This window comes from Centrocercus urophasianus, unplaced genomic scaffold (assembly GCF_019232065.1).
Source record: "Centrocercus urophasianus isolate 14NV4802_14NV808 unplaced genomic scaffold, USGS_Curo_1.0 seq_13, whole genome shotgun sequence".
NCBI classification, from domain to species: Eukaryota; Metazoa; Chordata; class Aves; order Galliformes; family Phasianidae; genus Centrocercus; species Centrocercus urophasianus.
In genome coordinates this window covers 23,472,816-23,499,344 of record NW_024884475.1, presented here as the reverse complement: position 1 = coordinate 23,499,344, position 26,529 = coordinate 23,472,816, and the positions used below count along the sequence as shown (strand labels likewise).

Below are 26,529 nucleotides of genomic sequence, written 5' to 3'. Positions count from 1 at the left end.
GGCTAATCTTCAGCCTTATCTTATCTACAGTTGCAAACCTGTTATTAGCTTGTTTACACTGCTACTAGTTTATTGTGCATCAGAACTCCTTTGATACACAAACTGAATGTACTTATGTGCTTCTCTTCTCATTCTATATATAAACTTGTCCTCAAAATAACCTTAATTCTCACTCTTCTGTGTATCAAAATGTAAAAAGAGCTGAGTCAATTGTATCAAATAAGCTATTTAGTAAACGTTGCCTTTTTCTCTTTTTGTGCTTATAGAAATTTCTCATGTAGCTTACATTTTTTTCTGAAGATTTTTCTCTGCTTACTTATTTTTACAGTTTTCTATGTTATCCTTTCTGCTGAATAGACAACTCTGAATTTCTAAGTAAGATTTAAGTTTTTCTGACTATTTTTACACAGTAGCTTATGTCAAACTATTAAATCTTTTTCTTGGACAAATAGCAGTATTTTATTATCTAGTGGATGGATATGAAAGTGCTTCTTGGGCTTTGATTCTCTCAGGTAGAGAATGAAATTTACCTGACTTTAGGTAAATCAGAATATGTTTTCATCCCTAGAATGAGACATGACACGTAGGCAAGCTGACATAAAATGGCTCGACTGTTTTAATCATCAGTGACTAAGCCACGAGAAAATCATTTGTCAATGCAAAAAAGGATGAAGTGTGCCACTCTATTTTTTGTATCTTTGTTAATCTGAGACAGCAGAGGATAACTGTTGGGCTTTTCAGTCTCTTGCTGAAAAAAAAGGGGAACTGCAGTAAAATAATTCAGAGCAGATTTTGCAATGGGAAGATGGGTCATAAAGGTCATAAAACTGCAGCAACAGCAGAAGAGTTAGCAAAGTTTGAAAAGTTGGTAACCATAAGGACTTTTACAGCTGTTTCCCAAAATCTACTTTTCTAATATATACATGAACATTTAGATGAGATTTCACTGTACTGTCAAATTAATTCTTCTGACCTCCTTTTCCTCTGTAATGTATTTCTTTCTATTCCTCAAGAGCACAAAATATGCCCTGTTTGATATCATATTACCATGCATTTCCCAAGAAAAAAATTTCCAGCATTCTGGACACATACCTGGCTTGCTGCCACGGTCATACTTTTCCCAAAATACAGAGGGATGGAAGGTTTTTATCAAAGCTAATTAAAGGTCATAAAGATGATGATGTAAAGCCACAAGCTTTTAATGGATTCCTACACTGCCCATAAGATAGTACTATCTTAATTTTTCAGGTGAAGAAACTTAGCCATATGAAGAGTAAATGGGTTATCAGTGTCTGGGAAATATTGTAGTGGCAGAGTTGGGATTTTTTCTTTATCCTAGTTCTAATCCAAGTACATTATTCACATCATCCAATAAAAAAACAAAAAAAAAAAAACAAAAAAAAAAAAAACAAAAAACACCATGAAAGGAACAGATTTTAAACATCCTTCAAAGAAAGCTGTATGTCTGGAGTGCACTAACAGACTTCACTTCCCTGAGCTTGGATACAGGGATGAGTTCACATGATTTGTTTTTCAATAGAAGTCTAGAAATATCCCAAGTGAAGCTTATTCAACTATTATTCCCCACGAAAGAGGAAAAGGGCAGAAATAGGAAGTAGATGTGGAAAGCTGTTCCTTGTATATAATCTAGAGATTCCAGGGGGTCCAGGCATTCTAACCAGCATTTAGCGCTGCCAAACTGAGAACAGCCTGACAAGACTGAGAAAGTCTTGTAAACCCTGAGACCATCTGTCTTCGGAGTAAGTTGGTTGTATTTACACTGGAAGGGATCTAGTGATAAAAAAAAAAAAAAAGCTCTGTACTGACAAAAACACTCTTAACGTAGATGTGGCTGTAACAGAAAAGTGTATTCTACTTTAGCCTGGTAAAATTACCTTCTCTTTTTATGCCCTCATTGCAATGACCTCTGCCAGCAAGGAGAGTTTTTCCAGCATAAGTTTTTTGGCCAACTACTGTTTTCACTGCCATAAAATATTATGTGATAAAAATAAAATACACAGTGGAATAGTATAGTAGAATTCAGATCAGAGCAATATAATAAATACAGACCATGGATTCCTCGTGTGATTATGATGTGTGTTATTTTAGGAATACTTTCTCCCCACTGCTGTTATGACACATTGGTGCAACTTGCTATGCAGCATATTCCAGTGTCGACTAATTGTTGCATACTAACAGGGCTAAGAGTCATCATAATCTACCCACAGGGCATTTTCTTTTATCTTTTCTCATGTCCAAAGAATTCTGACAAGCATCAACAGGTTGTGACCATTCATTATTAATATTATAATCTTAGGGCTAGGATTAGAGAAGGAGACAATAATTTGGCTTGTATTTTTAATGCGTGTCCCAAAAGTTACCATTTACTTTCTGTTGTTTTCTTTTTGCATTCCAACCATTCCAATCATTAGACCTCAAGGACAATTCCAGTCATGACATGTAGATGGTTTTACATCTTCAGTTTACCTAGGATTCTTAAATGTGAAAGGAGGAATGTGTAAAGATAGGAATGAAAACAATAAACCTTCCCTTATAAAATGGTAGTAATAGATCAGATGAAAATAAACTCTTCAGCATGTTCCCTGAACTCAGGACAGGAAATAGTGGGACTGAATTGTAGAAAATGAGAATTAGGGGAATATTAATGGATAGACTATAAATCAACTCCAGAGCTTAATAAGACTGAATGCTAAATATAGTAAGCCTGCAGACATTTCAGCTGCATATAGAATAGAGAATTAAGGTAATGATGCATATGATAGATTATGAGGAGCAAATAATAACAATGTTCTGCACATCAATGTCATGTTGTTTACCCAGCCTCATATATAAGCTTGACTGAGTGATCAGTGTAAAAATTAAATGAAGAAACATTATTTTCAATCTTCAGCTGTAGCAGATCACTATGTGCATGTTCATGGTAACCTTCTACAAAAGCTTTTTAGATTCCTGGTTTAGTGGTTGTATGGGAACTACTGAGTCACGGCCTGAACCTCTGATTGATCACCTGAGGCGAGCCGTGAGTCAGCCAGAGGATCACAGGTGAAGGCAATTCACCTGTGCTGCCCCTCCTAGACCTATTTAAGAGCTGGCTACCAGTGGGGAAGGATCTTGTCTGGAGATCCCTCATTCTGGTGTTTTGTGGTGAGCCCAGCATAAGGGTAAGCCTTCCGTTTATTCTCTCTTGTTATCATAGTCCACTTCACCTAACTCTCTTGTTTATTTTGTGATTGTAACATGTTGATATCCATTGATTATACAGTGGTGTAAGTGGTTCACTGATTTAAATCCATTTGAAAAGTCTCATTGCAGGACTAATTTCATCTGACCTAAGTCCAGGCTGCCAGGATTAGTTTTGTCTTTCCCCTCACTCCCAACCATGAAGTTCACTTCTGTCAGAAGCAGTGCTCTGTAGCAACTTGGCTAAAATTAACCTGTGACAAAAATAAAGAAGTACAAAAGAAAAACAACTCATTTTCAGCTATGTCAGTTATATTCTGCAGTTGCAGTTTTATCCTGCAGTTACAAGCACTCTAAGGGGAAAGAAAGTAGAGCTAGAAAAAAGAAAGGAACAGCGAGACCTCCATTTCAGAGCCAGTGTGCATCTGAGCTGCAACCTCATGTTCCTTCTCCATTTCAATGGCTTTACTGGCACATCTGTGTTGGTGAAATACATAGTAATCTGTCTGTCTGTAATAACATACAAATTTAACAGTCCCTCAGGGAATAGTTTATACTGGTCTTGAGATGTTCCCTCCAACTTCATATCTGTAGAGCAACGTAAAACACTTCAATGCTATTATATTTAACAGTAAGAGATTCTGATTAATAATTATTTCCAAATGTTTTAGTTATTGCCATTCCATTTGCCATTGCAGCAAAAGGATTCATTTAAAAATAGGTTTAATTACTGCAGTTTAGTTGTGGGTTATCTGTAAAAACAAAAACAATGAGTCAGCAGCAGTGTGGATAATGTGAAATTCACATTTCTTGCTTATGAAACAGCTGCTTTTCTTGTCATCTTGGAGTCTCTTGTCTATCTACTTTCCACAAGTGTTCTGGCCTCTCTCTGTTTTAGTGGTTACTTGGCAGCTTACACTCAGAGGTAGGGTGGATTATTGCTACTGTGTATGGAACCATGACAAGTTGGTAATTTTAAGGCCTAAGACCTGATGGTGGATCCAAATAATGCAAGTCCAGACAAATTCCAAACTGACAGGGCAACCTTGTTTACTGCATTACTTTGTCCTTTAACATAGGCTCGGATACATGGATTCACCCCAGCTCTGACTTCGTTGTTCTGCCCATACCACTCCTCCTATCTCAGTAGACCAAACAAAAATTTACCTTAAACTATACATGCATGAAAACTGAAATGCCTTATTCTTCAGACCTGGGGAAAAAAAAATAAAAAATTAAGCCAACCACCACCATCAAAAAGCAACGAATAATCTGTTTTGAAAGATGTTCACTGAGATTTTGTCAGAATGTGTGGCTTACGTGTTCCTGTCTTTCAGGCTTTACATCTTTGCTCTGTTGAATTTGTCGCTTCTTTGGTCCCTTTCTACTAAGCAGGACAGTTATGAACTTTCTCCTTATCCCTCTGCCATTTGATTTCTTCCTAAATCTGGACTTCCTTTGTATTTCTTCTGTGTGGTCTCTGGTCTGTCTTGCTTGGAGCAGAAGCTCCCTCTGCTGCTCTGGTTTGTAGCATGCAATGTAATACAGTTAGAAACTGGATAGATTTCCAATCATGATAAAGCACTTTCTGTGACAGTGAAGGAAACTACTATTCAAAATGATCTGCAATAAAAATTGTTTTTCTTGCAATTGCAACTATTCCTGAATTTAAGAGCAGGCTAAAGCAATTTCATGGTAATACATTTAAATACATTTCCCAGAAACCTGTATTAAAAACCTCATCTTTTAGTAGTAGCAAACCTTCAGAGGAATTGAAAGGTTTACAATCAGCAAAACCTGAAATCAGTTCCTCCCCATCTGTTTCTTCTCCAGAACTCCCACGCACCACGCTGCTCCTCACATCCCGGTGATTGGAGAAGACATGATGCAAACTGACTTAACCAGCCTGAGGTTTTCCACAGCCCTCGTACCCACCAGTACAGACCTGTAGTTGTTTTTGTATTCTTAGGGTCTGATATTATGCTTACTTACGTATGATCTTATGCCAGTGAACTTGTCAAGGGGTTTCACTGAAATAAGGTCTGCCTACAAGAATTCCTTTCAGTACTTGAAGGGATCTTAAAAGCAGGAGGGGGACCAACTTTATATTTTTACATAGTCTGATTTGATGGGCCAAGGGGGAATGGTTTTAAACTGAAAGAGTGGAAATGTAGGTTAGACATTAAAAACAAATGCTTTACTCAGAGGGCAGTAAGGCACTGACTGGTACAGGCTGCCCAGAGAAGCTGTGGATGGCCCATCTCTGGAGGCATTCGAGGCCAGGTTGGATGGGGTCCTGGGCAGCCTGAGCTGGTGTGGGCAGTCCTGCCCATGGCAGGAGATTGGAACTGAATGGGCTTTAAGGTCACTTCCAACCTAAGTCAGTTTATTATTATACGATTCTGAGACTATGATTCTGTATCTGTTTCTGTGCAGTGTTTTGTGTACTGTTTTTCTCCTACAAGTGATTATGAGGTTGCTGCTTATTCATAACCATGTTCAAATCAACTTAAGGCACAGAAAGCTCATTGCTCATGTTAAAGCCTGTTCTACATACCTAGTCTCAGGCTGGTTGGCTTTCTCCACTGTTTGGCAAAGCAGAGACAAGAAATGAGTTGTTCCTGGTAAATGCTATCCTGGCAGTATAAACTTCTGTTCTTAGTATTTATCCCAGCTTTTCTGGTTTCACTTAATATGTTGGCCTTTTGTTTGCTACTGCAAGCTTTCATCTTACTCCTGTCTGATCAGTGGAAGTCAGGCTGTTACAAGATGTACAGGAGCTATTGAATCATGGCCTGAACCTCTGATTGATCACCTGAGGCAAGCAATGAGTCAGCTGCAGGAGCATAGGTGTGAAGGCAATTCACCTGTGTGACCAGAAGGGGTGGAGCCTGGCTCCACCTTTCCTAGACCCCATTTAAGGGCTGTCTGTTATCAAGGAAGGGTTTCTCTCTGGAGATTACTCCTCTTGAAGTCTTTTTCTGTAAGCTCAGGGTATGGGTAAGCTTTTCCATTTGTTTCTGATTATCCCTCTCTAATGCCATAATCTTTCCTGCCTAACTTCTCTGTATACTTATTGATTATACATCTGTATACTCAGTTATACGTGAGGTGAAAAGTGAAGCTGCAGAACAGGGAGAGCTTCACAACGTTATTGCATAAATATATCTTAAATATGGGGAGTTCTGATTCTGCCTAGAAGTCTGAATCATAGGACTGTTGAATACCTTGAGTTGGAAGGGACCCACAGCATCACTGAGTCCAACTCCTGTCTCCTTTCAGGTTACCCCAAATTCAAGCCCTTTCTCTGATGCTGATGTCCAAATGAACTCTGGCAGCTTGGAATTATGAACACTGCCTAGTGCAGCCTGTTCCATGCCTCCTGCCCTGTGATGCTGAACCCTTTCCTAAAACCCATCCTGATTCTCCCCTGACACAGCCCCATGTCACTCTTTCTGGCCCTGTCGCTGTCACAGAGAGCAGAGCTCAGAGCTGCCTCTCTGCTCCCTGCGAGGAGCTGTAGGGTTGCCATGAGGTCTTCCATCAGCTCTGCTCTGGGCTGAGCAAACCCAGGAACTGCAGCTGCTCCTCATACATCCAAATGAGAAGCACCTCTTTGGACACTCTCTCGTAGTTTTATGCCATTCTCATATGTCTGTCTAAAAGCTATACAAGTTACTGCAGCTGGGTACTCGTGTGGTACACTCCTGCACATTCTATCGCGCAGGCACCCAGAGACAGCAGCCGCAGTAGCCGGGCCGGGCCTCGAACCCGTGGATTCAGGAGCGGGAAGGAGGGCGTTTTCCTGCGTGCATGCGCACGGCGTCCCTGGACCGGGAGCGGGTGTCGGCGGCAGCCGACGAGACGGCCGGAAATGCTGCAGCTGCTGGAGAAGCTGCCGCCGGGACGGGCGGTGGAGGTGAGCTCCTGCTTCCGGGCCTTCACCACCGGGAAGACAGCTGGTGGGATGGGGGAGCGCGCGGCGGGGCCCCGTACAGCTGGGAGCAGGCCGCGGGGAGGGCCGGGCGGTGCTGGCTGTCGGATGCGGCCTTCCCGTGGGTGAGGCCGGGCCCGGCTGCCCCCGGCAGTGCTGTGGTGGGCTCTCAGTCGGCATCGCCTTCCCTCTGGGGCTTCCGCTGTCTTTGAGAAACGGAAGCGAAAATGCGGGCTCGGTTTGCTCTGGCATGTAGCGATGAATGGGATTTGAGCACTGAGGCTGCGTCCAACAACGAGAGGGGTGGTAATTGAGTTGCCTCATGGACCTGGTGCAGCCTAACCGTGGGAACAGGGCGTTTTTGAGACGTGTACTGCACTGTTCCAGTTCCTTCATAACATAGTTGATGGCATATGTGGACGTGGATATCCTCGGTACCAGGATTACAGTGGTGTTTGGAGCTTGGCGGAGTGGATGGAGATTTTGGAAGAAACAAGGGCGTATTTCAAAACTGCCGTTGGCAAAAACATAACTGATGAAGAGGTAAGGGCTCATCTCTGGTTGGGTTTGACTTTGAGAGATTGTTCTGGGATGATCAGCTTTGTATTTTATTTAGTCCTAAAATATTTTTGTAGCGTAGCATTTAAACAGTGGCAGCCTAAATCTGAGTAGTTTCAGGTCAGGTGAAAAGTGGACAGCACGTAGAGATAAAATTATAAGCCTTCTAAAAGAAAACTGGATACCGTTTTAATTAAACAGTGCAGGATGATACTTGTTAAAGTACTGTTATGGTGACTTAAAGTGGTATCTTAGGTACTATGAGGTTAAATTGGTTTTGCTTACGATACATAATGTGTCGTTGATGTTAATTAGAACTATAAACAATTTGTGCTCTTGTTTGTTGGAAAATAGTGACTGAATGTTAATCCTGAAGACATTTAGGCTGTGATTTAGGCTCCATTGAGCATGCCTCACAAGGACTGTCATTCAAGGGTATTCCAATGCATGTAACTTCTGCAAAAACTTGTTTTGTGATCAGGAATCTTCTCATCTTCTGCTCATTGCTAGTCTTTAGGCTACTTGCTGGTGGTTGACTCAAAGATACTTGTGTAGCCGTAGGAAAGTCTGTACATCAGTATGCTTCAGTTGAGCAAGTGTCTTTGGTCTCCATTCTGATGTCCAGAAACTTTCAGAGCTCAATCTGTTGGTTATTTGTGTGATTCTTGTTTTGGTCCTAGCATGGCATCTAAGAAGGCTTCAGTATCTTGCTGCTTTTAATGCAAAGGATTTTGTGCATCAACTGAATTACTGCCAAACAAGAACATAATTTTTTTATGTTGCTGTAATAAATGCTGGCTGTGTATCAGACGTGAACAGCCTTTGAGAGCTGCATGAGAAATGTGAGGCCATGGTATAGTATAGCAGTATAACATCTATCTAGATAGAAGCTTGGATATGTACAGGTATCCTATAGGCTATTACAGGTGGTACATCCAATTTCTTTGGTTCGCATTTTAAGCAGCTGTAACTTTTTATTCTTACAGGCTGTTCAGCAGATGAGTGAGTTAAATGCAAACTATCAAGAAGCAATCATAAAATGTCTAAAAGGCAGAAGAGAAGAAATCAGGAATGCACTCGTAGAAACAGTAAACGCAATCTCGTCTGCTCAGCTGCAGGATTTTGACTGGCAATTAAAAGTAAGAGGTTTTTTTAATGGTGCTTGAATATAAAAGGAAGTGTTCCAAAATGAAGAAGTAACTTTAGATGCCCTCCTTGGTGGCCTGCTCATTCTGGGACTTGGATCAATTTTTGTGGGTACCAGAAAACCATTGTCATGATACCAAACCAAAGACTTGGAAAGAAATCTGTATAAGCTGAAGATAAAATTCCCTTTTTTAATGCTGCAATCTCTCTCTCTCTCTCTCCTCTCCCTGAAAAAAAAAAGTTGAATACTACTTGGGAACAGACATATGATGTCATGATTTTGAGGCCTAATACTTAATTCAATACGGGCATAACTATTTTAATGAAGTTACTTCAGAATTCACATGCTTTCACTTTCAAAGAGCCACGATCAAATATGTCATTGCTTTTCATCTGGAGTACACGAATGTCACAGCTCAGTCATTTTAACAAATTATTTCAACAAATGTTTTGCTATGAATAGTGCTTTTATTATATTGTTGGTACTTAAGAACATAATCAAGCAGAAAAGACTACGGAGATGACTGTGAGCAGTTAGTCATGTGGTTTTCAGTTTTGTAGATGTTTGTTCTGGTAATACCCATTTGGTATCGAGTATAGAACTGATGTTGTAGAAGACTAAGAACTTAGTGGCTCCACCTTATACTTTGTTGTTTCATTAAACTTCCTAGCTTGCTCTGTCCAGCGATAAAATCTCCACGCTGCAAATGCCGCTTCTGAACCTTGATTTGGATGTGAGAGAAAATGGTGAAGTTAAACCGATTTCTATAGAAATGAATAAGGAAGAGCTGCAGAACCTAATAAATGCGCTGGAAGCTGCTAATAAGGTAGCTCTTAATGATGTCATCTTTCCTTCCCTGAATTCTTGTGCATTAAGGCTTTTTTAACTGGAATTGTTCTTGATATATTGCTGAAAAGCCAGAGTAAATAATTCACAGGTAAGATGACTGTAGAATTGCAGAAAGGTTTACATTGAGCAGACCATGTATATCTATTTATGTGCATCTTTGACAGACACCTTTTGAGCAGTTTGTTTTACTCTTGTAGTTTCAACGTGCCATAAATCTGCTTGAAGGTTTGTACAAGAGCTATGGGATGTTGTCATCTCCATACCTCAAAGAAAAGATAAGAAATTCGCTTTAGAAATGGTGCTCCTGGTTATGCTTTGTTAGAAGGGAATTGCACTGTAACTGGAAGTTATTTGACTTATTTTGGTTATGTGGAGCTGAAAAGTGGTTTCTGTGTAGTAAGTGCTAAAGAAAATAACTGGAAGTAGTGATTGTGAGAAGGTGTACAAGAGAGCTGTCAGAAGGATGATATGTTTTCTGGAGAAAAGATGTGTTTATACAGTTACACATATGGTAGCAGCCAGCATAAAGCTTTGTTTCCCAGTCTGCTTAAGTTTTTTGTTTCATTCAATTTCTATCTTATTTCTTTTCTTCTCTTGAAGGTTGTCTTGCAGCTGAAATGATGGAATTCAGATCACTGATGAGGTCTGCTGGTGATGGTTCCCCCGTTGACTTGAAAAAAGTAATAGAAACATTATCTGCAAAGTCAAAAGCTGTTGATGCTCTGAACTGAGAAGGCAGTCATGACTAGTGACCAAATAAGCTATTTATCCTTTTATGAAAACAAAATATCTGCTAGGGTGAAAGTACCGAAACTGCATTTAGTACTAAAGATTTTTAGAACAGTGAAAAAGTAAAATGTAAGATGTGCCATATTTGTTTTGGTTAGATTTTGAGAGTTACTGCACAGGTGCCTAATGAAACTAAGGAGTCTTAATTGCATGTCCTTGATGCCCTGATAATGAACACGACAGCATATTTATAGCATTAAATGTATTTATACTTGTAAATAAACTGACTGTATCTGTGAATTTTTTGCAATAAATTGTTTCTTGATGTACTACTCACTAAACTTAGAGCCTTTTGTAGATGCTAGAAAAAAATCAGTCCTACAGCCCTAAGGAGTATTGGAGTGATGGAACAGTTGAGGTTGGTAGGGAACTCTGGAGGTAATCTGGTCCAGCCTTCTTGCTCAACCAGTTGGTTACTGAGGTTTTTGAATACCAGTTGTTCAAAAATAAATTATTTGGAATAGTTTGGTTTTTTCTGAACAATAAAAGGCCAGAAAATGTTGAAAAATCTGCTACATATCTGGCTGATCGCAGTTTTAAAAACGCAGATATAAAACAGATATAACTAAATGCTCCTTCAAAGGTTGTCTTAATAATACAGAGTTGTAAATGTGTACAAAGCTGCATTTTAAGTTTAGTAGCAAGTTATGTCAAATGGATTTGTAATTACACTAGAGGCATGCTGTAGTATCCTATCTTAATGTCATCTTTTTACTGCAGCACTGAACAGAAAAGGCTGCAGAATGGTTTTTCAGTTGTTACTGTTTAAAAAGATGAAACAATTTCTGTTACGTTTTGACGGTAATTAGGGTACAGTGAGCTGTTTTGTATGTAAATATTGCATTTTACTGCAGGGGTATTGTTCATGTAATCATACATCATATGTTTTTGATAGTGAGCAAACTTCAGTAATCTGTGAATGGCTGAAGAGAACAGTTAAGAGCTAGGACCTGAAGTATTGCTGTCATAGGTTAGCATTTGAAGAAACACATGCTGACCTTGAATCTCCACAGGGAAGTAAGCCTTCCTGTTTTGGGCACATAATGGCCTGCAATCAGTTGAAAGGAAATTGACTAAACAGAATAAAGAAGAGCAATTTCTGCTCTGTGCTTCGCACCCTCTAGCACAAGATTGGTTTGTTCTGTCTCTGTTCAGAGAAATGCGTACTTCTCAAGCAAGAAAGGGCTGTCTCAGTGACATATGTTTGTATTGTCTTGTAGAACAGCACAGATTAGAAGGGACTTTAAAAGGTCACCAGTTCTAATCTTTTTGATGGGAAAAAGGCGGCTGGCTGCAATTGTACAGCAACATGGCCAACCTCATCTTGAAAACTTCCTGCGATAAGGATTCTACCACATCCTGGGGTGTTCTCAATGTAAAACGTCTTTCCATCAAAACAAAACCTCTTACAGTGCAGCTTGTACCCTTTGGGGAGCGGTTTGTTTTGGGTCTTGCAGTTATCTGTGGCAGTGAAGTGTGCTGCTGTACTCTCCCAAATGACCGAAGTGTAACTCGTCTTTACTGAGTCACAATTTTAAGGGCTTTATGTAACAGTAGTATCTCCAAATGGAGAGTGTTCTCAAGTGGAAAAAGGGAAAATCAACCACCTTAAATGTATTCTGGTTTCCCTGTGGTTTTATAGGCATCATAAAGAAACCTCTTAAACATGTAATAAAGACCAGAAATTAAATTTTGTACAGTAGGCTCTTTGAACTAAAAGCACTAACAAAAAAGGTGCGTATAATGAATGCACACACACTGAAAGAAATTTTGATTTCAGCATATAAAAAGCACCTACAGAAATTCGGGTTGCAGAAACAGACCAGTTGAATCAGAAAAAGCAGTGTATCTTGATTCAAAAGTATAGAAGTAAATTATAGAAGTAATGCAACTTTCCCTCCATTGGCATTCATTGCACTTCTCTCCATTCCACAAAAATCTTCTGGTGATTTCAGAAAATGATGTTTCTTTTGATTAGTCATTTCAGACGAGCTAAAGTAAATCAGCAATACATCAGACCAGCGAGCAGGCAGTATGGAAGTGACTACTGCTATTAAAGTCCTTTAGCAACAAAGCAATTGTGTGTGGCAAAACAGTATATTCTTAGAAGAGACCCATACCTCTGTTAGCCAGTAGCAAATTTCTGAGGTCTGGAGCAAGCCTTTCTGGTAAGCATATTGATGTCATTGTGCTTTTATCTGAAAGGAACAGTAACTTCAGTAGCAGTTTGAATTGTGAATTAATAATGAAATATTAGGGAAAAAAAGGGATTTTTCCTTGTCTGCTGTTGGAGAATGCTTTCTTAAGTGCATCAAGTTAGCCTTTTTTTTTTACTTCTTTATATCCACTTTAATTATGTTTGGCAGTATTCCTTCTATACGTTCGCTCTTTGTACCTACTTCAAGACCTCTAGAGAAAGAACAAGAGACCAAGTCATGATGTAGAAAAGCAGGCAAATCTCACAGAGTCATTCTGTGGACTTTTACAAGGCACTATGGTATCCCAAGGTGCTGGGACATCTGGAAAGTTTACTAACTAGAGGCTGCTGCATGTCTGCCAGGTTGGCTTTGGTGCTGGACTGTGGGGGAAAGTATTCCTAGCATCAGGTCATACGTAGTTAAATAGGTCTCAACAGCCAGCATGACGTTTCAGAGATGTGAACCATCAGATGGATTAGCTCAGCTCTCAGAGAACTGCAAATTGTAGACGTGTTACCAGTCTAACATCATCAGCGTTCACAGCACTTACTGTTTCAATCATAATTTAGATGGAATACTGCTGAAGAGAAGTAAGGCTGGTATGAATCTAAAAGATTATTATAACCGTGAAAAGATAGTTTTAAGAGCATAAGAACTAATGAACCCCATTTCCCTCTGGATCTGGGTGCAGAATTGTGATCCCATGTGAATTCCCCAATGATTAGTAAGGCTGGGGTTCCCTTTCTTCCAGAGAAGAGCGATGGATTAACAGCTTTGTCCTCTGTTCTGATGAAACTTGTATGAACGTTGTTTCACACAGGCCCTTACTCTTCTGTTGCCTTTAGAGTGAAATTGCCAGTGGAATGAAATATTACTGGCAGACTCTTGGATAGGTGCACGTACTTACACACATGTAGTGATAGTAGAAGATCGATCTTTGGGAAACCTAGCTAGGAAGGAATTCCAATACAAGTTTCTTTAAATCTAGTAACATTCAAAAATTGCATGAAATAGCTGCACGTATTGTAAGGGAGAGCTTAGCTGAAATCTAATTAACAGCACGTAATCTACTCTGAGCTGGAAGTCTGTTCCTGAGGAGTTTAGAGCTGAAGTGTCTATTACTCACCTTTATCACTTAAAGCCACTCAGATGACTGCAGCATGTCGCTGGGAAGAGGCTGTTTCTTTTGCACTTACCAACTTCCAACAGCAGATGGCAATGGACACAGGCTCCCATATATAGCTGCACTTCTCCAAACCATGTCTCTCATAACCTCTGCTTTTTCCTTACTGACAAGATATTGGTCTAAAGTGAGAAAAGTGAGAAATGTGTTCTGCTTTTTTTTTTTTTTTTCTTTTTGCTAAAAACACTTGGAAAAAATGGAAAATATGCTAGCTGTTCCCAATCACAGAATCACAGAATCACAGAATCACAGAATCACAGAATCACAGAATCACAGAATCACAGAATCACCCGGGTTGGAAGGGACCTCAAGGATCATGTAGTTCCAACCCCCCTGCCTAGCAGGGCCACCAAACACACACATTCAGATCAGGTTGCCCAGGACCCCGTCCAATCTGGCCTTAAACACATCCAAGGACGGGGCATCCACAACCTCCCTGGGCAGCCCGTTCCAGGGCCTAACCACTCTCCTTGTATAGAACTTCCCCCTAACATCCAACCTAAATCTTCCCTCCTTCAACTTCGATCCATTTCCCCTAGTCCTGCTGTTGTCAGCCCTTTTGAAGAGTTTACTCCCCTCGTGGGTGTAGGTTCCCTTCAGGTATTGATAGGCTGCAATGAGGTCACCCCGCAGCCTTCTCTTCTCCAGGCTGAACAAGCCCAACTCCCTCAGCCTGTCCTCATAGGGGAGGTGCTCCAGCCCCCTGATCATCTTAGTCGCCCTCCTCTGGACCCTTTCCAAAATCTCAATGTCTTTCTTGTACTGAGGGCTCCACACCTGGACACAGTACTCCAGATGGGGCCTCACAAGAGCCGAGTAGAGAGGGACGATCACCTCCCTGTCCCTGCTGACCACCCCTCTCCTGATGGAGCCCAGGATCCCATTTGCCTTTCGAGCTGCCAGAGCGCACTGCTGGCTCATGTTCAGTCTCTCGTCCATCAGGACCCCCAGGTCCTTCTCTGCCGAGCTGCTCTCAAGGACCACTCCTCCCAGCCTGTACGGGTGCCTGGGGTTCTTCCGGCCCAAATGCAAAACCTTGCACTTTGCCGTGTTGAACCTCATTAGGTTCACCCGAGCCCAGCCCTCCAGCCTGTCGAGGTCCCTCTGAATGGCATCCCTTCCTTCCACCGTATCAACCAAGATTTGGTTTAATTCTCTTTTGAGGCTAGAAAGTAGTTTTAGTCTAAATCAAATGTTCCTTGCAATCTTGTGTGTCAAATTCGGTTTTCCCTACCAGAGTCAAGTGGTTAAATGGGCTGGAAGGAATTGTGTTGAAGGCTGAAGATGCTGGCTCTGGGATGAGATATTGCCAACCTGCAGTAAGGGCCTCTTGTCTGTTTTTGTGTAACAGCCATTAGCCATTGCTGCCAAACCTCCTGCTGAGAGCCCCTGCCTGTTTCCTCACTCTGGATGGTGGCTGGCTTTCAGCTCCCAGCACAGTCAGGGCTGGGTGCATACTGTACAAAACCTGTACCAAGGCTGGGGTTCCTGGAGTTCCTACTGGTGCCCTGTGTTGGAGGACTCATGGTATGGTAAGTTGGACCCTGCTGTTTTGGAACATGCCCCACTGAAGGGGTGTTGCATTGTTACAGTTCTTTGTAAATGACCCATCCTCAGCCCTGTTCCTTTCATGGGTTGGTGCTGTGGATTTAATTTATTGCAGCCCGCTGCTATTATCTGTGATTGAACAAACTGGATGACACACAAATTAGAAACTATGCGTATCCAGATGCTAGGAACCTACAAGAAAAAAATATTTAAGACCTCTAGAGCAGGTCTTTGATCTACAGAAGGCTAAGTATGCTTTATTATTTTATCCTTTATTATCTTGTTTCAGTGTTGCATTGCATTGGATGTTGGCTCCACCTATGAGCCGACTGATCTCACTGCTGTAGTGGGAAAGAGGGGTTGTAATATCTCTATACTACTGGAACTGATGTGGCCTTCCTGGGAATATCTTTGGGAAATCAGTGCAAAAACTGTTTTTCACGTCTTACAATACCAATGTACAGAATGTGTTGCTTTCTTTGAATTTATTTCCAGATATAAGTCTTTGAATCTATTATATTTTGGTTGCTACTTCTGTTTTCATGGGCTTTCTTTCTACTCTGCCCTTGACTGTGTCCAATCAGTTGAACTAGTTTGGCGTTTCTGAGCTGGAGAGAGGTTAACAGGAACAGGTTAGCATCTGAAAGCTTTTTTCCCTTTTCTCTTTTGGTTTAGATGATATTGAGTGTTACAGTTAGGTGCTATTTCTTAAAAGTGATTTGCAGACTGCATTTGATGTTGGGTCCCTTTATTACTGATAGCAGCAGATAGATACATATATGCAAAGTTACAGTTTTGACCTTAGGCTGAAGGTACATTAGACCATCAGAAGAGTCTTTGCTGGTGTTTCAGTACCTGTAGCACACAGTGATCTCTTAAATGTCACGGCAACTGTTCCCTTAAAGGTTGAGACAATTTCTGTGCTCCATTGAAGATGGGATGAGATTGAGACCTTGGAATCCACAACAAAACTGATAGACTCAAGTAGCCCACTGGATTAGCCATGCCAAATGCCTGTTGGCAGCTTCATGTTTTTTGTAATAAATGCATTGAAGTTATTCCCATTCTTAGGCATTTATCATTCTAGACAGTTTCTAGACTGTTAGAAGGTTTGCTGCAGGTAGGAGATGGCTGACCTACTACTCCTCAGCTGAAGCAGGTTACTGGGGCTCGGCTCCTAGCCTGGGTTTATGTTTGGCAACATGCAGTGGTGTTGGCCTAATCTGAGCTCTGAGAGTGGGAAGAGCCATGTATCCAGCACCACTAGTATGCCTTGAGGCTTGGCTATGTCTTCTGTTCTTCATCAGAGTCAGGAAATCTGTAGGACCCTGTGTGCAGAACTCTTGCTTGATCTGTTCCCAGATCTCTGCTAGCTCCCGGGAAGATGTGTTGCAATTACTGGATACAGGAAATCTGAGAGCCAAGAAAACAGTCTGCTTTGGGTCTGGGGTATCCTGTAGCAATTGCTTGCAGGAATTAAGACATTTTCTGATTTTAATACAAAATTGCAGATGGCATAGTTGTTCTTATCAATTTCAACTTTGCTACTTTGTGGAAATAACAAAATTCTAGTTAGGTCCAAACCTCTGATTCCATGGCTGGAAACTCAGTGGAGTTTGTCTCCACTTCCCTTTCTTTCCTTTGAAGATCTTGGCCTCGCTGAAGTATTAGTTGGCTTATATCTCCTTGAATGATATCTCATACATGAAAACACTTTTAGTAGAACTATTTTGAAATTGTGTGTTGATGCAACAGTTATAATCTTGCAAAAATTATTTCTTCTGGTTTCTTTACACTTTTAATACTTAAATACTGTGACATGATGACTACTCTGAGTCATTTTACTATCTTGTTTGGAAATATGTTGCCAGGGGATTATAGTATGTGGCTAAATTTTATTCCACTTAAAAAAGACAAAAGCAAATGCTGGAAAGTTGTGAGTGACGCATACTGTAGAAATTAAGGAATTTAGTAGTATTCTAATCGGAATGTGTGAGTATGGGTGCTTTTTCATTTATTTGAGAGTTTGCTTTGAAAGCCTAGATCTAGAGGTATTCATTGGATAGATACCTTACCTTGAAAATCTCACGTTATGTTTATTGCAGTTATTCATAGCGAAACTGAGACGGAAAAGAAACAAGCCTCAATACGTTAGTGTACAGCAACATTATTGCATACATTACTGTACATAATACAGCCAGTAAACAACATTGAAAAGAATAAATGTGACGGGAAAGACCATCCTGGACCACTTGTCTATGGAGTTGACATCAGTCAAGTCCGGTATCTTGACTCTGATCTGGGATGCCCTCCTTCGCAAGTGCCCTTTCTGATGAAGCCTACGCCTGTCCAGTGCACTCCTGCTGTAGGGTGCCCTACCAGAGAGGGCCCTTCTGTGTTGCTGGCCAGCACCGTCAGATGTGTGGGCCTTGGGGAACATGGGGCCTTGGGCAACACGGCGGCTCAAGAACACATCCGAGCTGCTGACATCATTTCTTATGCTGAGTGTGCTAAGCAGCATGTCTCCGTGGGGCTCAACCTGTGCCAAGGAAGGAATATCAGTTAGGATAGGTTCCTCAGCCAGCCCATGCTGTCTCACAGATGGATGGTGAAAATAAAATGTTTCAATCTCTGTCATTTTTATACAGTTTTAGTGCTGTAGGTTAGTTTCAGAAAGAGTTTTTGTAATGTTAAGTTGTTCATATGAAGAACATGTAGGTATATGAGCATTATACCAGTTATTGTATAAAGCTTGTGATGAAGATTAATTCTGGAGAATGAATCTGTTGTAGAGATGGAAATCTCTCCTCCACACAGCATACCATTAATTTGCTCATCTGCAAACAGACTAAAAATCCATTTTACTCAAGGAAATCTTACATGCAGTTGCATTTTTTTATGTTGTTATCAGAAGTTGTTATTTCAATTGTGTTTATTTGTGCTGTTGTTTATTACATTGTTCTATGTGCTTGAGAAAAGAACTGGAAACTGCAACTGGCATGTACGTGGCTGGCACAAGCTGTGTTTCAATATCAATGCTTTTTTTCATGTGCAAGTGACTGAACGTAAATGGTTGCATTACTACAAAGGGTTTACTTTTTCACTCATCTTTGGATGAAGATCTTTACTACATGTTTATAGTAAAACCTCGTGAAGATTTCTAAGATATTTCAAATTCCCAGATATTTAAACTTCCACTTTAGCTCACAGAAAGGGAATACACAACAGAAAACAGACCTCTTACATGAAACTTTTAAAACTTGGCCTTGAGACTTGCATGATACATTTGCTTTTGTAAGCTGTGGCCTTCTGCCTGCCCCAAATATACCAAGTCAAAACCAAGACTGAGTGCAAATATGTTCATACAAAGGAAAAAAAAAAAAAATCACCTGTTGCCAATATGTAGCCAGTGAAACACCTCCGTGATATGCCTCACTCTGTTCATGCTCTGGTCTTTACCTTTTTAGCAAGAAGTAGAAGAGCTAGGGATTGGTGTAACCTACAGAAATTTTGAAGTACATTCAAGGAAAACTCCAAGTTGAGCACACAGTCTTCAAGAACTGTGGTGGAAGACAGCTGGAAGGCAGCATGAGATGTGCCACTCTAAGTCCTTGCTCACTGAAAATGAAGAAGTGAGGGAGATGTCTGTAAAGAGCTTTCTAAAAGGAGGAATGAAGCTGCCACAGACATAACATTCACTCATTCAGGTTTAGCAACTGATTCTTCACAACACTGTGAAATGAGCAATCACTGGGAATGTCACAGCTCCCACCACCTTGCATATTCTGGGGTAGGGAGGCCAGCTGGTCCCAGACCCGTGTGGTTGCAGTATTCATTTGAGATATGAGTCAAGTCTATTAAGCAGGAAGATGCTCTAAGCTAGGGTTTCCTATTCTAGAGGAATCCTTTAACCATAAATGACTATAAACGACTCTCAAATTCTGACATTTTCTGTGGAAAAAGCAAAGGTCTCAGATTGCCGTGTAAAATTAGATTTTTTTTTAATTCTCAGAAGTTTTTGATGGGTCAACCTTTTCTCCTCAGTTTTACCAAATAGCTACCTGAGCTGTCTTTGATTGCATAATCTAATGTGTAAGCTAATTTACTTTAGTGCTGTAACAGTGGTGACAGCAGTGCAAGCATCATTAGGCAGTATTATTACTTCTCTCTTGTGAAGACAGCACATAAGTGTTTACAATTTAAATTGATTCACAGAGATTTTTCTCAAATTAATATGCACTGACAGTTTATTACAAACCAAGCAATGTATGAGTTCCTAAACTAACTGTTATGAATTATTCCATTTTTTTTTTTAATGGGTTTTATTTAGATCATTTTAGGTGGCATGAGTTGTATATATCATGAAGCAATTCAGACTTTGAATTGCAAGCTTTGCAGTTCGGAGCAAAGAGCCTTACAAATGCCAAGGGCATCAAAAATCACGTAGTTTTTGCCATTTGAAAGTGTGCATAAATGCGACTTCCTGAAATATCTGTAATGTTTAATCTGTACTAATTTAGCATGGACTTCAGGCTAGTGTGCTGGCAGTAGTATCGCAGAGAAGGGCTACGCTAGAGACCCACAGATAATGTTACCAACCTGATCAGAGATGCGTCCTATTTATCCATAATTACATTGATTTCCTCTGTGACATCTTCCTTTGACAAACAGACAAGGAGATAGAATCAGTTTTTACATTTTATTCAGAGAAACAGAAAGCTTGTTTTATACATTTTCCCCTGTGTATTAAAATATAAAATGATATGCATTGTAAAACTAGAGTGGTCTTATTTTCACTTTCTTCAGTTTATAGTGCAGAGAACCTCTATGTGCAGAACAGCAGGATGATATCAGTTACTCAGTGATCTTTTCTGTGCTAATGTCCAGATCAGTTTCCTCTTTTCCTCACATTTTGGTTAGTGTTTTGATTATCTGGTGAAGGAAGTCAAGCTGGGAGGGTTGCATGTCAGGTGCAAACAGTATCTTCACCTGGCACAAAGACAGAAACCACAGTTACTACCTTTTGTTAGTTATAGGTCCCTGCCCGTATATGCAATACGAGTTAAGAGTAAAAGAGGATAAATATCCCATAGCTGTGCATACTTACAACTGTACTTCTTTTGAGTTCAGAAGAGGCTCTGCCCTGCTCTGGTACAGATCATCGTAATATCACTGAAAAATCTCAAAAGCTGATGGACAGCTGAGAACTGTCTTCACCTGGATCAGACAAGCTTACTGTGTCCCTCTGGCTCCAACCACGTACATTCTGCCTGCCAAAACCAGAAGTACTGCTGTTGAACATCAGCATTACTAAATAAAGTGAGTGCTCGCAAGGCCACATATTGGTGTCTCCCAGTAGAATAACTAAACCCCCTAGTATCTGTTCAGATGCCTGTATCTGCACATGTGTATTTCTGTATGTGTGCATATAAATTGTCAAACCTGCAGTATACAGACAGAAAGCAGTCTGCTCGTTCTCAGTATCAGAATGGAATTGCACCCTAAAGAGTCAACACTACTGAATTATGGTACAAAATGTCCATACTTCACATTTGATCTATCCCATTCTTGGTATAATCTCTACCAGCACAACATCTAGACAAATGTGCTTCTTTATGAGCTAGAGCATTTTGTGATTCAAACGAGCTAACCATATACAAAGGAAAAGTGCTCACCTGTGCTGTGACTTTCTTATCCCAACTCAGGTGTGTGCATTGCCAACACATCACTCTTCATTGTGAACACTTGTGCTTTGTTTCACCCAGGCTGGGTTAGCGTAGGAGCTGTGAAAGAGTCTGGTTCCAGTTTGTGGATCTTGTTTTTCTTCTTCCTTGTTTTCCATAGAAACAGATTGACAGTATCTGCACAGAACAATCCATAATGGAAATAATGATCCATATTTCCTCAGCTCGGTGCAGGATAATATTCTGTGGCCTTAGAGACTGCTACAAACCTGAGCTGAATTTTGCAACTGTTGTAATAGAGCATCTTGTGTACTGGACCAGGAGGCAAATGAAGGTAAGGACTTTTAATGAGCTCATGATTTTGCTGGGACTGATAGCATGGTGCTTAGCTGCAGTGGTGTGACTGCAAGAACACAGAAAATCCAGGTAGACACACAATTCCAGGACTAAGAAAACATCAGAATTTCAGAAATGCACTTCTTGACATAAGTGTAAAATTACAATAATCTGGTAAGAGCGTTTTATGTTGGTCTTATTATTTGCTCTAAACAGAGAACTCAAATATTTCATCCAAAAGTGATGACCTCAACAACTGCACAGAAGCATATGAGATAGCTTGGATGGGATCCATCCTGATGGAATATGTAGTCAAAAATCAGAGAGTAGAAAGAATTTTTTTTGGTTCACTACAATATGTATTTTTCACTGAGTCAGACTAGGTCAGATGTAATTAAGGAAAAGTTTACTTCTGAAATTTGGGTGAAACTGGAATAGGTTTATAGAAGTCTGCAAGTGTTCAGTGACATATTGGAAAATTTAAAATTTTCCTGTAAAGAAAATATCAGGTTATTTTTTTGTTTTTTTGTTTGTTTGTTTTCTTTTCTTTTTTAGTTTATATACATGGAAGAGCAGATGTGATCTGCTTGAATTTAGTCTGAGGAAAAAAATCCTAACATCTGTGAGAGCTGTTATAGTCTGGCAGAGTTCTCCTTGAATTCCTGAGAATTCATTGGTGTAGGCTATGTTTGAGAATTATTGAAGAAACAGAATCTATCTTTGCTTTCTACTTTTTGGTGATCTTTTAGTGTATAAAAGGGAATGGTATAACAAATGTTTATTCTGTACCACCTTCCATAGCTGAGTCCATCTTTACAGTCGAAGTTGTAAATGTTTGACATTCTTGTACTCCCTTTGTTTTTTCTGTGCTGCAAAGACCTGCATGTTCTGAATAGTCATTTACATATTCTGTAGTTTCTTACTCTGTTTTCAATTGAAGACTGAAACAAACATGCTGCAATGTCCTTTAAAATATTTTTTCTCTAGGCAATTCTAACTGCTTTTGCATGGATGTTACAACTGCATTTCTATCATCATATTCAACAATACTGTCACAGCAAAAGTCAGGTTTGAAATGTTAGCTTGAACATTTTACCTGGATCCTATGTGTTTCCAGTCTGCTCTTCTTGCCTGTCTCTCTGCCTGCTGCCTTTTTTTGACGCTGGGGTCCTTTCCCAAAGAATATATAGTTTACAAAAGCATATTCCAGCAAGGCCAGAAACACAAACACAAAGCATCCCATCAGGTAAACATCAATTGCCTTGACATAGGGAATCTTTGGCAGTGTCTCCCTAAGGTGGGTGCTGATGGTGGTCATGGTCAGCACAGTTGTGATTCCTGCAAAAGAAAGAAGTGGATATTGGTGGGAAAAAATGGTGAAGAAGATATGAGAATAACAGTGTTGCCCACCATGCACTTGTAATACTGATAGCTTAATTATGTGATCAGATCCTTAACATCTAAGGGAATGCTTTTCCCAGAACTGAAAAGATAGATGTCACTGGTGGGAACTTGCCCTTCCTTACCTTATGTATCTTTCTGATCCTATGTAGCATAAACAAAGAATTCAGATGTAAGTGTTGAAGACACAATGTATTTATATTGTAGTGCTAGCTGACTTGGATAGCAAAGTCAACCACTATGTGAAGAAATAATTCTTCGTTTTCTTATGGCAGTAGCTCTGCTTGACCCAAAGACTAGATTACATTGTCCTAGGAAAAGGGATTAAGTAACTAACTTAAGAGTGCAAGCACAGAATTGAAAGAAGGTAGTGTGGCTTTATAGTAAAATGATCTTTGGTAAAGAGAAAGTGAAATGCTTTTGTTAATACAACTTTTGCTATTAAAGGAATGCTCTGAATTAAAGCCTTTCACAGCATGACTGTGTTACGCATTTTAGTGTATATATTTTTGTTGTTTTTAGCTGGATGAAATTATTTTTTAGTCTGCTCTAATCACATTTTGTTAATGCATCTAGATAATAGCCCTAGACACAAATGTGATTAGTTGACGGGCGTCAAAATAGAGGCCCAAGAGTGACGGGTCAAAATAGAGGTAGGACAAAATGGTTACCTGGCATTATGATTTGAAAAGTATATTGTAGTGATTTACAAAATAGCTTACCAAGAGCAACTCTGGCTGCAGAGGCATCATAATTGATCCAAAAAGATACCCATGACAGAACTGTGATCAACGTGGAAGGCATATATGTTTGCAGAATGAAGTAACCAATATTTCTCTTAAGCCGGAAGCTAAGTGATAACCGAGGATACGCTCCTGAAAGAATGAAGCCAAATAATGAGTGATGCCTAAGAAAAGTTAGATGTTGCTATCTGGGAGAAGCTTTGTAAACTAGCTGATGCTTACCTGTTGTGAACTCCACTCTCTTTGATACCATCTTATAATCAACGATAGAAAATTGTGGGAGCTCAATGTTACTAACTCCAGTTACTGCAGACTCTCCATTCCAGTAAAATTCAATATCATCAGTAGTGTATCCATCTAAAACAGAGACATAGTTTGGCTATTGATTTTTCTTTTAGGTTTATTACTTATCTTAAATAGTTGTGTTTGAAGTGGAAGAAGCTGCTCGTGGCAAGGAGTTCAGTTTCATGTATGAAATTTCTGCTCTGCAGAAGCCACTGCCTTCTTTGTGCCCACGGGAAACTTCTGAGCATGGAAAAAGACAAGAGAGATAACAGGGAAGAAATTTAGATCTAGCCAAAAAGGTCTTTAATCTTAATCTTCAGGCTGGTGAGCCTCATCTCTCTCCCTCAGAAGATCATGGAACAGATCCTCCTGGAAGACATGTTAAGGCACATGAGGGACAAGCAGGTGATCCACGACAGCCAGCATGGCTTCACCAAGGGAAAGCTGTGCCTGACAAATATGGTGGCCTTCTGTGATGGAGTGATGGCATTGGTGGAAAAGGGAAGGCAATCAGTGTTATCTATTTGGATTTCTGTAAGGTCTTTGATGTGTCTCCTGCCACATCCTTATCTCTAAATGGGAGAGAGATGGATTTGAAGGGTGGACTATTCAGTGGATAAGGAATTGGTGAGAATGTCGCAGCAGGAGGGTTGTAGTCAATGGCTCTACATCCAGATGGAGGCTGATGAGTGGTGTCCCCCAGGGGTCTGTCTTGGGACCAGTTGTCTTTAAGTTCTTTATCAGTAACATAGATTATTAGATCAAGTGCACTTTCAGCAAGTTTGTTATGATGGCAAGTTGAGTGGCTCAGCTGATATGGCAGAAGGAAGGGATGCCATCCAGAGTGACCTTGATAACCTCAAAAGGTGGACCTGTGTGAATTTAATGAGATTTGACAAAGTGCGAGGTTTTTGTACTTGGATCAGAGTGATCCCGGGTATGTATGCAAACTGAGAGAACTCCTTGAGAGTAGCTCTGCTGAGAAGGACTTAGGAGTCCTGGTAGATGAAAAACTTAACATGAGCCAGCAGTGTGCACTTGCATCCTAGAAAGCCAATGGTATCCTGAGCTGCATTAGAAGAGCGCTGGCCAGCAGAGTGAGTGAGGTGATCATCCTTCCCTACTCTGCCTTCGTGAGACCCTGAATATTGCACCCAGGTCTGGGGCCTCCAACACAGTGAAGTTGTTGAGCTTTTGGAGAGGGTCCAGAGAAGGGCCATGAAGATGATCAAAGGGCTGGAGTATCTCTCCTGTAAAGACAAGCTGAAGGAGCTGGGCTTATTCAGTCCGGAGAAGAGTGGGGGAAACTCACTACAGGCTTTAAGAGGAGTTTTAAAAGCAGTATTTAAAAGGAAATTATCAACAGGATTATAAACAGATTATATGCAGGAGACTATAAACAGGCGGGAACTGCTTACATGGACAGATAGTGATAGTACAAGGGGGGATGTTTTTAAACATACAGAGGGAAGATTTAAATTAGATGTCAGGGGGAAGTTTTTCACTAAGAAGGTGGTGAGGTGCTGGAACAGGATGCTAAGAGAGGTTGTGGATGTCCCATTCCTGGAGGTGATTAAGGCCAGGATGGATGGGGCCCTGGGCAACCTGACCTAGTACCTGATCTAGCAGTTTTAGACCAGGAAAGATGATTCCAGAAGAATTCAGAAACCTGTACTATACTCTGACTCTGTCTGAGCTGTAGTTACCCCCTTGGAATTCATACAGCATTTTATATTTTAACGAGACCATGCCATCACTGATCTGCAGTTAACATACAGTATTTCCTATCTATTTAAAAACTAGTACATTTCGTCTCCGTTCTTTTAACAGTGATGACTATTTTTCATTTAATTAAAAATTAATCTGCCTTTCTGCCATTGTTAGCATTTTGAAATATGTTTCAATCAAGCTCAGTAGTGGCTGAATTTTAAAATCTCCCAGTTGATGACGTTTAGAACAGATTTCTACTGAAGGAGAGAAAAACATCTCATCTAATTTTAGACTTTTCCTTCAGGTGTGAGTTGTAATCAGGTTTAAATCATATAACACAGATTAAATGGAGGAGTTTGAACTCAAAGTTTTAGAAAATGTGACAGTGGCACAAACTATAGCACCAGAAGCCTCTGCAGAGTTAGGAACTTGACCACATGTGTACTGGTGATGTCTCTTCTAGCTAGAGAAATCAGACTGGAGATGACTTTTCCTATGGTAGTTCCTCATCTCTGGAAGGTTGACCACATGCAAACCAGATCTGTAGCTACCCTGGGGACAGTTGGAGGAGACAAACCTTGCTGCTGGGAAGGATGGACCACTGAGTGAACAGCAACTTCTGATGCAAAGTGGATTGAACAAGGTTCAATCTTATTTGTGAGGTGTTCCATAGCATGCTGATGAAACTATTTGCCAATACATGTAATACAGATTACTGCTGTTTACTTAAACTTTCAGTGCTACCCATTGCTTATGATAATTGATTTGCAGTAACCCGCATCAGGTCCTCACTGCTGGTTGGCTTTTTGGTGCTGTCTGGCAGAAACCCAGACTCTCCTCATTGACAGTGTTCAGGACAGCTGCTAGGTGTGGGGTTTCAGTGACAAGGCCCACACACCATGAGGCCAGGACAAGCCTGGTGTTGGATGTGATGCCAAGTCTGCTTAAAAATGCCAGGGAACT

At 40.4% G+C, this 26,529-nt stretch overlaps 2 protein-coding genes across 2 annotated transcripts in view; one reads left to right on the top strand and one right to left on the bottom strand.

The window, feature by feature from the left end:
• Positions 1-7,030: 7,030 nt before the first annotated feature.
• COMMD8 (COMM domain containing 8) lies at positions 7,031-10,747 on the top strand. The gene is made up of 5 exons (XM_042812202.1): positions 7,031-7,120; positions 7,523-7,678; positions 8,680-8,832; positions 9,511-9,666; positions 10,290-10,747. Exons 1-5 carry the CDS (start codon positions 7,076-7,078, stop codon positions 10,308-10,310), a joined length of 531 nt encoding a protein of 176 aa, XP_042668136.1. The 5' UTR covers positions 7,031-7,075; the 3' UTR covers positions 10,311-10,747.
• Positions 10,748-17,586: 6,839 nt separating this feature from the next.
• GABRB1 (gamma-aminobutyric acid type A receptor subunit beta1) overlaps positions 17,587-26,529 on the bottom strand; it is a 92,160-nt gene continuing 83,217 nt past the window's right edge. The window contains exons 6-9 of the mRNA XM_042811857.1: positions 23,794-23,928; positions 23,551-23,703; positions 22,524-22,765; positions 17,587-17,946 (exon numbers count right to left, since the gene is read on the bottom strand). Of these exons, the coding sequence (XP_042667791.1) occupies positions 17,587-17,946; positions 22,524-22,765; positions 23,551-23,703; positions 23,794-23,928 (890 nt within the window). The remainder of the gene's footprint in view (positions 17,947-22,523; positions 22,766-23,550; positions 23,704-23,793; positions 23,929-26,529) is intronic.